Here is a 16,406-nt window from a genome sequence, read left to right as displayed (position 1 = left end):
AAAATCATGGGTCTGAAAGGTCTTTAATACATTCTCTGTTTTCTAGTCTGTTTTAGCCTTAATTACTTCCATAACATAGAGACTTCAGTCTCTATCATTTATCTGTTTGGTTTGCCTTGCTATATTCATTTTAAGAGAATGTTGTTAATCTGAATTTTTATGATGACAAATGTCTGGTTTCTTCCTTTTGTTCTCTAATGAAAGTAAAGTTAGGAAAACAAATTTAAAAGATTTTTAATATAAAATGAAGGCAAAATATGCCTATGATTTTTGTTTTCAGCTATGAGATATATATGTATATGTGTATGATCTAAATAGGTATACCATTTAATTCAACTATTCACACGTTGGATTTATTGTTGAAATTTTTTGTACATTTATTTACATTTGCATTTTACAAATGGGTTATTTTTACTATGTGTGAAATAGGTGTCATCTATTTAGAGTAGTGTAAATTGTGAAAAAGATCTATTCATTCAATGAGAAAAATGTCATTTTAGTAAAAGAATTAGTTGAAGAAAATAAGCAACTTGAAGAAGGTATGAAGGAAATATTGCAAGCTATTAAGGAAATGCAGAAAGATCCTGATATTAAAGGAGGAGAGACATCTCTAATTATCCCTAGTCTTGAAAGACTAGTTAATGTAAGTTATTTTTTCATATTAATGGTTTTATTTTGTTTCATCACTTTAAAGATGTTGTTCCACTGTCTACTGGTCTCTAATTTCTGATGAGACATTTGCTGTCATTTGAGTCTTTGTTCCATGTATCTAATTTGTAGTTTTTCTCAGGCTTCTTTCAAAACTTGCTTTCTATATTTGGTTTTCACCGGTTTGATTAGGTGTCTAGGGGTGTGTGTGTGTGTGTGCGTGCGCGCACGCACGTGCACATTTGTATGTGTGTATGTGTATCTTGTTTGGGGTTTGCTGAGCTTCTTGACTCTGTTTACATATGCTGTTCACCACAGTTGAGAAGGTTTCCGTCATTAATTTCTTCAATTATTTTTTCTGTGCCATTCTCTCTGGGACTCCAATGAAACATGTTAGACCTTTTGATGTTGTCCCACAGATTCCTGAGGCTCTGTTCATTTTTTTTCCCCGTAGTTTTTTATCTTTCTTTCTCCCAATTGGATAATTGCTGTTTATCTTCAAGTTCACCAATACTTTGCTCTGTCATCTCTGTTCTTGTGTTTCAAGGGTCAGCCTGAGACCTGGCAGAGTTTTACACAGAATTCGGTGCTCCTTTTGCAGGCTCTTTTCTTTCTGAGATTCCCCTCTCACTTTCCTGTGGCTTTGGGCTCTATCCTCTGGTTTCTAGGCCAGAAAAATGACTGGTCACTGCAACTGCAGCCTGCCCTCAGAGTGAAGCCTTAAAAATGGCAAATTCGCTTCTGCTTGCCTTTGTTCATCTTCTAGAACCTTTAAGTAGCTGTTTCTTGTATTCACTTGTTAAACGTGGGAGGGTAGATCTCTCAGGACTGTAATAGTACAAACCTAGAAGTATAATAGAATGTAATAAGAGTATTTTAAATATTTAAAGACATAAGCGTTGCTACGGGAAAGATCTTAGCCATGAAGTAATACTCTATTTATATTTACTATATAGGGACTTAAGAGTTCTATAGTATTAATGAATGTTACATAAACTTGAATAAAATATACATTTCAGATCCTTAATATTTAAATATGTCATTTACCTAATCTGAACATATGTAGCATACATTATTGTTCCCCAAATTTGTGCTTGATTTAAATAGAAAAAAATTCTTATTATTCATTGAATTGCTTTTTTATGGTGACTAGTCATCAATTGAATACTTTTTTTTGTAACAGCACCTTATTGTTAGCAGAGAGGGAGAGTGATACTGGCATGTTACAAACTTCCTGAGGCAAGAAAATCATTTGACAAAATTATGAGAACCATTTGATTCCTTTTATACGTTATTCCTTCTAACTTTCCTTCTCTGGTGACTTTGTTTTGCTGCTGCTGTTTTGAATGTCTGAAATGATTCTTCACATTTTCTTATATGAACATATCTTGTCTATGCTGCTACCCACTACTGGTACTGTCTCAGATAAAATTTGATTCTTCAAAGAAAACTCTACTTGGTGACCAAATACAAACAGAGTGAGTAGCCCAGGAAATTCTAACTACTTCTGTTTCGGTTGACAGCCTCTAGCTTTCCCAGAACCACTGCTTCCATAGATTTCATCTGCTTCATTCTGGGTTGTCATTCTTTTTTCTGATTGATATGTCCTATCTGAAACTCACAAATGATCTAACAATACCTCCTCTAAGAAATCTTCAGAATCAGTGATACTTTAGATCAGATAATCTGGTTTATGCACTTCAGTTCACTTTCTATTGCTACAGGATATTTTTTAGTGCCCCAATCATCATCTAATTCAATCTCATTTTACCAAAAGGTCATGTAGACAATGTGGTGCTGTTTTTCAGCAAGACAACTAACTAGACTACCTTGTCTGTCAGAGTACCTTCTTCTACCCACTTCTGTCTTCCTGGTATCCCCTTTGAATTAGAATAACTTATTACTCCACCTGGCCTGCTCTGATCTCCTTAGGGTAAAGGCTTTTATAAATCTGCTGCCTGCAGTTAGACTCCAGATGGCCCTCTTGAGAAGGAGATTACATTTGATTTTACTCATCTTACCTCTCCCTTCATTTCTGAAGCTTTATTTCGCATTTAACAGTTCTGTTCCATACAGTTCTTTTAAAGTCCAAATATATTTGTTTGTATCTGTAACACTACATGTGTACTCAGGTGTATGTATATTTATGCATGCCATTGTTGGAGAATTAGGACCAGTGAAGCCTCTTTGATAATATTTTAATATTTGATGTATTATTTTTGCTTATACAGCACTCTTGGGTAATACTGTGTCATCATGCTTTGCCTTTGTTTTCATGTATGCTTCAAATGTGTGGAGAGGAGGCAATAAAAAGTTCACTTAACTGAATGTAGCAACTATTTCATTCCTTTGCTCATGCTTTCAATTCAGCTGCTGGGTAGTTTCAAATCATTTATATATAAATTATTTCATTTTCACTGAATAAAAACCTTGTGAAGTCGACAGAGCTAACACCTCTTCTTTAGAGATGAGGAAACTAAAGTATAAAGAATTTAAGTCACTTGCCTAACTAGTAAGAGATCAGTTAAGATTTGGATTCAGTCATCTTACCTCCTGTCCAGTTGTTTTTCTAGTCTACCAGTCTACTAAGATTACCTAGATGTTTGTTAACTGTTATAATGCAGTAATTACTGCTTGGAAATACTGTGTAAGTTAAACTAGAGTTTTATAAATTTAAATCATAAATAAGAAATAGATCTGACATACTTTGTTATTATGCATGGCATTGGGAATGGTAAAATGCTTAAATGTGAATTTTATTTAAAGGTAGATTTTTTTCCTATAATTTTAGTGTTTTTCTTCACACTTCTTCAATATAATCTAAATATAATAGGCCATAGAATCAAAGAACGCAGAAGGAATCTTTGATGCCAATCTGCACTTGAAAGCGCAAGTTGATCAACTTACTGGAAGGAATGAGGAGTTGAGACAGGAGCTCAGGGAATCTCGGAAGGAGGCTATAAATTATTCTCAGCAGTTGGCAAAAGCAAATCTAAAGGTAAGAATTTTATTAAAAGAAAATGGTAAGCATATGAACATAGGTTTAATGTGAAACTTTTAATTTTTTAAAAATGACTGCTTTCTGAGGAAATGCCCCTGGAATTAATTCTTTCAACATTAAGAAAACTATTTGGATTTTTCTTATAAAATTAAGTGGAAAAATGAGTACCTTAGAATATAAAAGAATACAAAAATTGTAAATATATACTTAGGCATTTCTAAGTAGAAATTGAATTATGGTTTAATTAATTCTAGGTGGGGCATTCATATATCTACTTTTTAAAAGTATTCAATAGGAAATGTCAGTTACTGCTTAGAAATTTCTTTCTTTGGATGTAAGAGAGGTGATTCTCATTCTGAACTGTTTGTTTCCAGATAGATCATCTTGAAAAAGAAACCAGTCTTTTACGACAATCAGAAGGATCAAATGTCGTTTTTAAAGCAGTCGACTTACCTGATGGGATAGCGCCATCTAGTGCCAATATCATCAATTCTCAGAATGAATATTTAATACTTATCTTACAGGTACTGAAACTTTTTATATGCGAATAACAAAAGTAATTATAGTACGTGTTTTGATTTAGTCTTCATGTATTCCTTTGTGTATGTATTCCATACACATAAAGCACCTGGCACGAGGCTTGACTTGTGCCTAGGAAATGATTGCCAAGTGTATAGGGCCCATGAGGTTTTTAATGTTAAGTAAGCTATTTAATCTTTCTAAGTCTCAATTTCTTCATCTTTAAAGTGAAATAATTGGAAAGAATAGTTTGAGTGGAGGTGTGAATGTATACGTTCACAGGGGGTATGTGGGGCTGAATGACTATAGGTAAGTTTGTAACTACTGTATCTGATAATTTGTGTGGTTACTGTAACTATCATATATGATAAAAATAATTTTACCTGTTTTATAGTACTTCTGTTTTACCCAGAACATTAGAACATTAACAGTGAGATGTATTTTTAATAGACTTTGATGTTAAATGGAATATTATGAATAAAGCTATTTATTCCATTCATCTGCATGAGAAGCATGCTGAATGTCTTGTTCACATGCATGTCATTCTTATGAAATATATGATTGAGAGGTAGAATAACGTGCAGGTACTATCAGGTAGTCATATATAAGTAAGGTGAGCACTTTTATTTATTGCTGGTTAGAAAAGCAATTCAGGTGAATAAAGTCTGACAGAAGTTTTCAGCGTAATGGTTAGAATTGTTCCTTTTATGTTAACTACAAGAAAAAACTTTTAAACCAAATTGTCTTCTATCTCTTTCTTCCCTTTACCCTGTAAAGTGTTAGGTAATCCATCAGCAAATTAGGGAGAGTTCTGCTTGCCCTGTGTTTCTTTCATAGTTTTGCTGCCTATATCATAGTCATTATGAATGGCCTGTGAGAGAAGCTTCTCATTATTTCATTTGAAGTGTGAATACCCGTAATATCATCTGCATTACAGATACAATTATAAAAATGTGTTCAGAATCAATGAAAATATGTTTTTGATTATAAGCACTGGTGTTTCCCTCCATTTGTGAATATACTTGAGTTATGATTATCAAATACTAATTTTTGTATTTGGAAATTAAATTAATCGTTTTTGAATATTGGAATTTGTATGTTATCTAAGTCAGGAAGGGACAACTTAACTACTTATTAGAGCATTATAATTCATGTTATATCATTACTTTGGTTTTTTTTTGAGGAAGATTAGCCCTCAGCTAACATCCATGCCTATCTTCCTCTACTTTATATGTGGGATGCCTACCGCAGCATGGCTTGACAAGCAGTGCCATGTCTGCACCCGGGATCTGAACCAGTGAACCCTAGGCTGCTGAAGCGGAATGTGCCAACTTAACCGCTGCGCCACCAGGCTGGCCCTCTATATCATTACTTTTAAATTTATAGTTTTAGCATTGTTTAGAATTTCTCTTAATCTTTTGCAATATAAGAACATGATCAACAGGTAATGGTAGTAGGGCATTGTCATGTTGCTTGAGAGAAGATTCGTGGGGTTTTTTTCACCTTTATGTAAAAAACATATGAGAAGCATTGTGGTAGATTAGAGAGCACCAATTGGGAATCTGAAAACCTGTTCAAAGTGGCGCAACAGGGACTTGGACTTCCCATCCTAGGGCAGCATGGACTGCTGGAAGTAGCAGGGCGTTAGGAGTCAGACAGACGTGACCTCAGGAATTGGATCCGCATACACATAAAGCACCTGGCACGAGGCTTGACTCATGCCTAGGAATGATTGCCCAGTGTATAGGGCCCATGAGGTTTTTAATGTTAAGTAAGCTATTTAATCTTTCTAAGTCTCAATTTCTTCATCTTTAAAGTGAAATAATTGGAAAGAATAGTTTGAGTAGAGGTGTGAATGTGTATGTTCACAGGGGGCATGTGGGGCTGAATGACTAACTACAGGTAGGTTGTAACTACTGTATCTGATAATTTATGTGGTTACTATAACTATCATATTTGATAAAAATAATTTTACCTGTTTTATAGTACTTCTGTTTTACACAGAAATGATCTGTGCTGCTTCTCGATTTGGTGACTATTCTTTTTTATGTATTTTTCTATAATCTTTTCAGAATATGAATTTATGCCTTCAAATTTAAAATGCGTTCTGATTCTTTTTTAATTCTTATTTCTAAACCAATTTTTAGGAATTAGAATATAAAGAAAATAAATTAAAGAATTTAGAAGATTCCCTTGAAGACTATAACAGAAAATTTGCAGTAATTCGTCATCAACAAAGCTTATTATATAAAGAATATCTGAGGTATAGGTGTCAGTAAAACTTTATAAGTATAATTATAGCATATTCTTGTTAATGATTAAAGTAATGTAAAAAGTATTTAGATATTTTCTTTTACCCTTCCCTCCTGCCTCTTCCCTTTCGCTTTGTCTGTGTCTGTTTCCTTGTCTATAAAATTCTGTCATAGTGATACAGGATTATTATGAAACTTAAGTGAATTACTACATGAAAATGCTCAGATATGAACACCTTGTAAATGTCAGCTGTTAACATCATTCTTCGTCATCACTGTCATCATTATTCATATATTTTCATAGGGAACTAACCTGTTTCTCCTTATCTCTGCCATCTCACATATAATCAATAGAGTAATTTCCTTAGTAGTAATTTGAATACCTGATTAAAAGTGATTTACATACTAAGCGTAATTATTATCTGATCTAACAGAAACCCAAAGCTAATTATAGGATGGGTCATATTATCTCCTGCTGCAGTTATAAAATAGATGCAGGAGTTCAAAGAGGATGGAACCATGCCCACTGAAGAAGAAGGCATGTTTTTTACAGCATAGCTTTTTACTTTTAGATAAAAATTTTTTCCAGAGGCTTCTGGAAGCTTTTGATTCAGATTTCATTAGTCAGAATTGGGCTAATGAGCTCTCCGAGTAATATGTCCAAGTCTGAACTATTCAGTGGCAAAGAGAATGATGACACCACAGTTCGTTTATGCCAAGCAGATTGCAGGTGACTGTGGAATGTCTCTTGGGTAGGCAACAGTGTCTTACACACCTTCTTTTAAGTGTAATGATTTCTAATTTTGTTTCTATTCTAAATATTTTGCCAGTATTTAACACTCAAATTTAAGAGCAGGATCAGAATATTGAGACTTGATTTCCAGAATTAGTTTGGGGTGTTAATTATTTTCCTTATTGTTTTCAATTTTTAATAAAATACTTATGAGATTCAGCTGAAGGTGTTATATTGTAACAATTGTAGATTGGTGATTTCATGGAATGATGAAAATAATTTGATAAAATAGTTTCTTTATTTTGCATTTATTAAGTAAAAATATAACTTCCAGGCTAAATCCTTTTCGAATGGAATTTTGACGTCTTATGTTATCAGATGCTGAGTGGCTATGATGTTTCTTGTTTTATGAAAACTTGAAATTTCCATAATCTAAAGTTATCTCTTCTTGTAGTTAAATATTTTATTAGGTTTACTATATTGTCACTTTTATTTTTTTAAGTGAAAAGGAGACCTGGAAAATAGAATCTGAAAGAATGAAAGAGGAAAAGAGAAAACTTGAGGATCAAATCCAACAAGATGCTATAAAAGTAAAAGAATATAATGTAAGTAAAACACTTTTAAGATCAATATACAACATTGTATGAACTAATGCTAAATTCAACAAGTAATATAAATGTGTTTTTGTGCAGAATTTGCTCAGTGGTCTTCAGATGGATTCAGATGGAATGAAAAAAGTACTTTCAGAAAACAGTAGAAAAATCACAGTCTTGCAAGTGAATGAAAAGTCACTCGTAAGGCAGTATACTACTTTAGTAGAAATGGAGCGACAACTGAGAAAAGAAAATGAGAAACAGAAGAATGAATGGATAGCAATGGAGGCTGAAGTTGGTGAAAGAATTGGACATTTGCAGCGATTTAAGGTACATCTGATTTTTTTCCGACTGAAAATTTTTGAACATGAAGAAGAAAGGATAGTATAGTGACCACCCATCACCAGTTAATAGGTAACATTTATTAACAATCAACCATAATTGCTTCGTCTGTCTTTTCTAGGGATATTTTAATTGCAGGCATTTCTCCCCTAAATATTTCAGTGTGCATCTCTAACAAATCTTTTTCTTTGTTTACGTAACCACAATAATTTTATCACACTTAACAAGATTGACAGCAATCCTTAATGTTATCTAATGTCCAGACCATATTCACACATCCTTTTGTCCCAGGATCCAATCAAGTGCCCTGCATTGTATTTGGATGTTGTATGTCATAAGGCTTTTTAATATAGAATCCTCCTTGTCTTTTTTACTCTTTGAAAAATGTTGAAAATTTATCTGATTATTTTCTTGTGTAATTTTAGTTGTTCCTCAGTCCATTTTATTTACTAAAAATTAGTTCTGAAGTCTTGGTTATATTCAGGTTAAACATTTTTGGCAAGAATACTTCATAAGTAATTCTTTGTACTTTATAAGTATTACTTTACATTACATCACTTTAAGAGATGGAATGTCTGGTAGTCCCATGTTTCATGACTGAGTACTGTATTAAGGGGGAGACAGCCATATATCTCTCTTATTAAGTGATTTGGTTAACTTTTTGGTGATGTTTTGGTACCATGCAAATAACCAAGTCTTCATCAGTCCTCCTAATGGCGTTAACATCCACCAATGATTGTTGTTGCCTCACTCAATTATTTCATTAGGAGTTTCAAAAATCATCATTTTCTAGTTATATTATGTTCTCTACTTTTATTAGCAGATATTCTCTTGTAAAGAGCTTTCCCCTATTAGCCTAGGCTATTGATTGTCTTAAAGAATAGTTCCCACTAGAAAGGCAAAGCGAAAGCTTCATTCTTCCCTTTTCATGACCGGTTTTCAGAATACAGAGTTGGTGTACTCTGCTTCTACCTGTTCCCCCCACCCCCACCCCCCGCCCCCAGGTTTCTCTTCTTTACATATCATAAGAGACTCACTCACTTTTAAATATTCAGTGTGTTTTAGTCAGCTGGAGTCATTATTGTTTTGTCTCAACTTTGTCCAGTGGGAGCTCTTGAAAGCTGGATCTTGTATCCTTTTGACAAGAATCCTTTAGTCATTGAACCAAGCTTCAAAGTTTGGTTTGTTTTCTGGCACAAGATGTCCAAGATTTACCTTATATACTTCTCATCCAGATTTGGAGTAAGCCATTTCTCCTAAAGAGCCCTCGTTCTTTTTAGTGGGGAAGACTTTCAGATACCAAAAGCTGGTCACTAGGTGTCATTGTTCCTGGAGTATTATTGCTACTAGTCCCTTTCAGTGGCCAAGTTATGAAAATATGTATAGATTTAACTCATGAATTCATATTGTTCTTTCCTAGTCAAATTTAACATTTTGGGGTAAGTAGATAGCATGGAGTTTTTACTAACCTTTGATTTTGTACTTGTTTTTCTTAGATGAAATCTCTACTAAAATAACATTAAATCTAACATTGAAATAATGATTTATTTTCTCTTACAATACTCATACATTAATTTGAAAATAATAATCTTGGTATTAACAATAGCAATAGCAGTGCTACCAGATGTAGTTTAAAATTTCTTTACAGTTCTTATTTTCTTTAGAATATCTCTCACTCAGGATGTATAATCAAGGTAACATATTCTACAGTAACTTGAAATGATTCTTCTGTTTGCATAGTTATGCTATACATTTGATATTTAGTTAGGCTTATTTGTTTTCAGCTTAAGGGATTGCTTTTCTTTTTATAAAGTGCATTTGAATATATAAAACATTTACATGTTCAAAAGTTACAATCAGAGAAATCTTACTTTCTGTCCTTGTACCTTTCACTCCATTTTGCCCCACCCCCTATAGATATGTGATTAACCTTCTAATGTTTCCTTTTGCAAATATTAACAGAGACACAAAAAGTTGCATGCCATGTGTATACTTCCGCACCTTGCTTTACATCTGATCTTCTGTAGTTTATTTTAAGCATGTATATCTTAAGTTGACATGTCTAAATTTACATAGGATTATATAAGCAGAAGAATTCAAGGTAAAATTAAAATCAATTTAAGTTTCTTACTATCCCCTTTTAAATATAGTAATAGGTGAAATAGTCATGGTAATAAATCTATTTTTAATATGATCTTAAAGCTGAATCCTGATGCAATAACAAACCTGTTGAGAACTGAAATATATATTTAATATATAATAAGGAAATTTGCGGACTTAAGAAATGTTCTTATTTTTGTGTTAGGTTTTGTTGAATACACTCCTCTTAGAGTATTACAAACATAGGTCGTGTTTGAGATAGAAGGGGAAAAGAAACTGGAATTTTCTTCCTCTTCAACGTGATTGTTCAACCGTGTTTTTTTTTTTTCTTTTTTGCAACAATTGGAAAGGATAAAGAGAAAGGATATTTTTAAGGGATGGGAAACAACCTCCACCCTCCCACCCTACCCCCAAAGAAAAAATGAAACTGAATCCCAAGAGTAAGGTAGAATAGTGTATATTTATTCAAATGGAGAAGAGATATTGTCAAAATGAGATCTGAAGCACTACTGCAAGTGTTTTTCCCTCATTACTATACTTTAGAATGAATTATAACCATAAATTCTTTATCTTCCTCACTTCATAAATTTGGTTATTCCTTGCACTCCTTTTTTCTCAGCTTACTTTGGAGAGAACTAAAAGTTTAGACATTTCTTTTTGATGTTAATACTGTATTGTTGGATAGTAACTTCTTATAGCTCTGTAGCTAATGAGTAACATGAACCAAATAACTTAAAGGATTTGATATTATTTATTACAGATAGCTATGATGGAGAGTTTTTTCTCCCTAAACAATGTTTTCTTCCTGTGAACAAAAAATTTTCTTCTATTACAAAGCTAGTCTAGGTAACTATAATAAGCAGAAATAGCTAAGCTGTAAAGATTACCTGTGGTAATGCTAATTTTGCCATTCAGCTGTCAAAAGGCAAGGTGTTTTTAAATTTTTTGAAATTTAGAAAAGCCATCCAAAGATACATTCTGAGTGGTATATTTTCTTCCTGCTATGTATTATGCTTTTCTCAAATTAACTGAATTTCATTGTACTATGACAAATTATAAAAGGATTCACTTCATTTTTATTTTTATTATGATTAAAAATTTCCAAATAATATCATTTCTTATATGAAAGGAATTAATAATTATTGCATTTTTTTCTTACATGAGAAGTCTTTTTTTAAATGATTCTAAAATGTTTTACTTTCAGTTGTATTATCATATCCTTCTCAAAAGTGGCTAGTGCTTCATTAGAAAAAAATGCACCAACTTAACTCAGTGTGTCTTTGTTTACATAGGAAATGGCCATGTTCAAGATTGCAGCTCTCCAAAAAGCTATAGATAATAGTGTCTCTCTGTCTGAACTAGAATTGGCCAATAAACAATACAATGAACTGACTGCTAAGTACAGGGACATCTTGCAAAAAGATAATATGCTTGTTCAAAGAACAAGTAACTTGGAACACCTAGAGGTAAGTTTGTGTGATCCTTGAACCTCTTGATATTAGCCTTTCTTCTCTGGATTAGTCTTATCCGTAGCTGCAGAATGGCTTCTAGACAGATTCCTCCAGGTCATTCTCCTTAGCCCACTTGCGTGATTTAGCTGAATCAAACCTCCTTCCACCAGGCACTTAAAAAACAAAAGAGAGCATGGAACAGATGGGATATTGTAATCAAAAGAGGAAGCATCAAGTACCTTTCCCTTTCTCTTACCCTGGTCCCAGTGCAAGTTATTCTCTCATGGTCCCTGGCCTCTATTCCTTGGGATGGATGTAGCTGAGAGTAGATGAGATATTGATGGCTCTTCCTGGACTGTGGATGAGCTCTGCAAATTCTCATCCTTTCTTATTGTAGAGATAGAGAAGAGCAGGATGGAGCATCATTAATGTAATTCAAACGGTCTATAAATATGGCCCAGGCCTTATGTAGTTTCTCTCTAGCCACCTGACCGCCATACCTTTGACAGCAGGCAAAACAAGTTCCTGATTTGTTCATCTTCCTCATCAGAAATAGGGGCTTATGTCTTTTCGCTATTATCTTTTATGATCCTCTCATAGGAGTGCAATGAGATCTAGTTCTTTTACTTGCTTATGGGGATACATTCAGGAAAACAAATATTATTCTAAACAGCTTTTAATGTTTCCTACAAAATTATCGGAGTCATTATTTATTAATACTAACTAGAAGTAATCATGATTAGTTTACTTTTTACTATTTCTGCCAAAGAGAGATGATTATGTTAATTTTCATAGAAAATTCTGAATATTTAGGTATGGTAGTAATGTATTTTCTTTTTTCCTGTCTTTCATGTCTGTTGTCTTCTCCTCTCTAGCATTAGAAAATCCTAGGTAAGAAGTCTCCTGTAGAGAATATATCAATGAGTAATTTTTAACTTTATCTATTTTCCCAAAGAATATTTTTCATCTTTGCTCAAAACTCAAAAAATTTTGTATTTTTTTTTTTTTTTTGGAGGAAGATTAGCCCTGAGCTAACTACTGCCAGTCCTCCTCTTTTTTGCTGAGGAAGCCTGGCCCTGAGCTAACATCTGTGCCCATCTTTCTCTACTTTATATGTGGGATGCCTACCACTGCATGGCGTGCCAAGTCAGTGCCGTGTCCAAACCCGGGATCCGAACCGGTGAACCCCGGGCCGCTGAGAAGCGGAATGTGCGAACTTAACTGCTGCACCACTGGGCCGGCCCCCAAAATTTTGTATTTGAATTGTATCCCCTTCTCTCCTTTACTTCCTAAATCTCAGTTATAATTCTGAACATATATCCATCCCTGTTGGCAATGTCTCAATTTTATTCTTAATCATCTTTGTTCTGGTAGCCATTACTTATAGCCCTATCTCCACTGTTACATCCTCTTTACTGCCACCAGAATGATCGTTCTAAACATGAATCTGACCATGCCACTCCCTTACTTAAAACCTATCAAAAGCTGCCAGTCATTTAAAGACTAAAAGTCAGATTCCTTTTGTAATTAGCCCCCACTTACCTCATGTCATCTCTAGTGACACTCTAAGGAGTGTCACAATTTATGTTTTAGAAACTGACCTACCAGTTTTCTGCAACACGGTGTTTTTCTTACATGTATCCTTTTGTACATGCTGTTTCCTTTGCTAGAAAGCCCATCCCCCTCTCCTAGTTTCTATTCATGTTTCAAAACTTTGTCCAGACATTATATTTTTTTCCGAAGCATCCTTCTTTATAGAACAAACTCACTCCCTCTGTCTATATTAGTTCTTTATCTTATACCCAGTTCTGCTATTTATATTGCATATATGTGTTGATATGTCTTCCTTCCTTACTGGAATATAATACTCTTGATATCAGGAACTTTACTTAATTCATTTATTTTTCTTCTTCTCCTTTTTTTTTTTTTGGTGAGGAAGATTGGCCCTAAGCTAACATCTGTTGCCAATCTTCCTCTTTTTGCTTGAGGAAGATCTCCCTGAGCTAACATCTTTGTCAGTCTTCCTCTACTTTTTGTATGTAGGATACTGCCACAGCATGGCTTGATAAGCACAGTGTGCAGGTCCACACCTGGGATCCAAACCTGCAAACCCTGGGCTGCTGAAGCAGAGTGCATGCATTTAACCACTACGCCACCAGGCTAGCCCCTACTTAATTCATTTTTGTGTTTTTAGTTACCTCCTGTTTGGCATATAGTTAAAGCTAATGTTGGCTTCAGAGAGTGATTAATGGTGTAGAGCCACCATGCAAGATCATCAGATATGATAATTGGGAAATCATTGGTGCCTTTGGAGATTATAGTGTCATGAGAATAAAGGTGATGAAAATCAAATTTCAGAATATAAGAAACAGAGCAGATGAGAAGAAAACACAAAAACTGAATGGGCGATAAGGCAATAGAAAAACTGGAAATTTGATAATAGAAAAAAGAGAAATAGAAATGTATTGAGGGAGAATCATGAGGAGAATTTGTTTTGTTTTATCAATTTTTTTTTTTTTTTAAATTAAGGAGACCAGTGAAGTTTGAGGGGAGAGGGAAAGAAAAATTTAGAGCTAATAGGGAGAGAATGACTGAAGGTTAGATGAGAGTGACCGTAAGTGAGGGTGCAGTACCTCACGAGTGACAGTGGGGGTGACAGTGGGATCTGGAGCAAGACCAGAATTATCCTTTGAAAGAGTCTGGAAGTAAGGGAAAAAAGGGTAGAAAGATATTTAAAACACCCTAACCCCTCTTTTGTTTTTCTCCTGTGTATTTACAGTATCTGGAACTGGGCTGTAATTGTGCATATTACCAGAAAGTCACATTTCATTCCTTTATTCTGCCTTTCTTTCATCATAACCTCCCCTTTTTGAAAAACCTCATTACTCTGTTTTATTATTCTTCACAACACTTACTACCTGATATTATATTATGTATTGGCTTATTTTCCAACTACTCCACTAAAACACAAGATCTAGGATGGAATTTGTTTACCGTTGAAGTCCAGTGTTCAGAATACCTGGCACATAGTAGCATTCTATTTGTTAAAAGAAAGAATAAATAAAGCTTAAAATGTTATACTTATGTGCCAATTCCTGCATTTATGTCTCCCGCCTGACTTCTCAGAGCTCTGTTCTACTGTGTGGCATTGCATACTTTACACCTCATGTTTGAAGGGCATCTCAAATTTGACATATCCAACATGCACTCCGAGAAATATCTTTCTCTATTTACCTATTTATTTATTCTCCATATTGCATCCAGAATGATTGTTTAAAACTTCCTCTTTAACATCTTTAAATGATTTCTTACTATACATTAAGTTAAATTCCAGTTCTTTATCTTGATAATACCTTGCCTTGCCTGGTCTGATCCCCTGTTACCTCTTCAGCTTTATCTTATACCACTCTCCAAACTTATTTTTGTTCGCTTTGCTCAAGTCCTCCAACCCTGCAAACTCTTTCCTGCTTTAGAGCATCTGGCTTTACCAGTACATCAGTTCTTTCCAGGGCTGGTTTCTCGTCAAGACTGGCACCTTCTCATACCTTAGGTTTCAGCTTAAATACCACCTCTTCAGTGGTTAATACCTTTTTTAATCACTCTATCTGGATATACCTCCTTTTGTTATTCTCTGGATCTGTGCTCTTTGTTTGTTTCTAGATCTTGACCTTTTTAATGAATTTTTTGTTGGCTTAACCAGTTTACTGTCTGCTGCCTTCTACACCCTCCCCGACTCCTGCCACACACACAGCACGTGGTAAGGACTACGAAGCCAGAATTTTTTCTGTTTCTTTTCAGCACCTGTCACTGATGGCATGCTAGGCATACTCAGCAACTCTTTGTGTGAGTGAGGGCAGTAAGCCCTGGTTTGTGAAGGTTGTGCAACTCTGAGTATTCCCGTTTGGCCAGAATGAACATGACAGAAGCCAATACTCAGAAGTTTAGGGCGATGTATTGCATCCACAAGCTCTTGATGATTATTTTTAAGTAATATTTTATATATGTGTGTGTATGTATGTATATCTATATATGTATTACATGTGGGGGAACTTTTAGTTTTGTTAAAAAAACACTGGATTGTGAGTTTTAGGAGATATTACAGAAAGTTAAGACAGTGTCACTTCTGTGATATTAGTCTAAATTACAGTGTAGTTTCTTGGTGATGTTTCTGTTTTATTCAGTGTGAAAATACATCCCTAAAAGAGCAAATGGAATCTCTAAATAAAGAATTGGAGATTACCAAGGAAAAACTTCACACTATTGAACAAGCCTGGGAACAAGAAACTAAATTAGGTAAGTGTTATGACTCTGATAATATAGCATGATTAAGATCTAATAGTGAGTATTTTTCATGTAAAGTTTCTTTTCTAGACCAGAAGAAAAGGACGTATTTTGATAAAAATGAACTCTCTGCCTAGCAGTTTAATTTATAAGGCAGTTGATGAATAGCATCTTGTACTAATCTCTACCAAAATTTAGTTTTCAGTTGTTAAACTGATTTGTTCGTAATGAAATCATATACGTTAAAAATTTCTGACTAAGCATTAGCTATTTTGAACCATGTGACAATCAGACTGTTGATAATTTTGAAATACCTATATTCTAATGACAGTATTATGAGTTCTTTCACTGTGTAAAGTTATATTAGGAATACATCATTTGATATTTTTAAATTGAAAGATCACCATAAAACATCAAAAAATTTGAAAAGAATTTATATTGCCATAGTTCCACTACTGTATTATTTTTGTATTATCTTATACATGC

General features: G+C 34.1%; 1 protein-coding gene across 24 annotated transcripts in view; it reads left to right on the top strand.

Annotated features, from left to right (window-relative positions):
• The window catches only part of CEP290 (centrosomal protein 290), an 87,219-nt gene that overhangs the window by 25,725 nt on the left and 45,088 nt on the right, over nucleotides 1-16,406 (top strand). For all 24 annotated transcript variants that reach the window (XR_011534703.1, XM_008527131.2, XM_070600060.1 and 21 more), the window contains 8 exons: nucleotides 501-643; nucleotides 3,482-3,646; nucleotides 4,024-4,173; nucleotides 6,316-6,431; nucleotides 7,656-7,758; nucleotides 7,846-8,076; nucleotides 11,481-11,654; nucleotides 15,821-15,932. Coding sequence is in view for 23 of the 24 variants with exons in the window: in XM_008527131.2 (XP_008525353.1) it covers nucleotides 501-643; nucleotides 3,482-3,646; nucleotides 4,024-4,173; nucleotides 6,316-6,431; nucleotides 7,656-7,758; nucleotides 7,846-8,076; nucleotides 11,481-11,654; nucleotides 15,821-15,932 (1,194 nt within the window). In the remaining variant the exon portion in view is untranslated. The remainder of the gene's footprint in view (nucleotides 1-500; nucleotides 644-3,481; nucleotides 3,647-4,023; nucleotides 4,174-6,315; nucleotides 6,432-7,655; nucleotides 7,759-7,845; nucleotides 8,077-11,480; nucleotides 11,655-15,820; nucleotides 15,933-16,406) is intronic.

This window comes from Equus przewalskii, chromosome 29 (genome assembly GCF_037783145.1).
Source record: "Equus przewalskii isolate Varuska chromosome 29, EquPr2, whole genome shotgun sequence".
Taxonomy (NCBI): domain Eukaryota; kingdom Metazoa; phylum Chordata; class Mammalia; order Perissodactyla; family Equidae; genus Equus; species Equus przewalskii.
The sequence above is the reverse complement of the archived record's forward strand: the minus strand, read 5'-3'. Positions and strand labels throughout refer to the sequence as shown.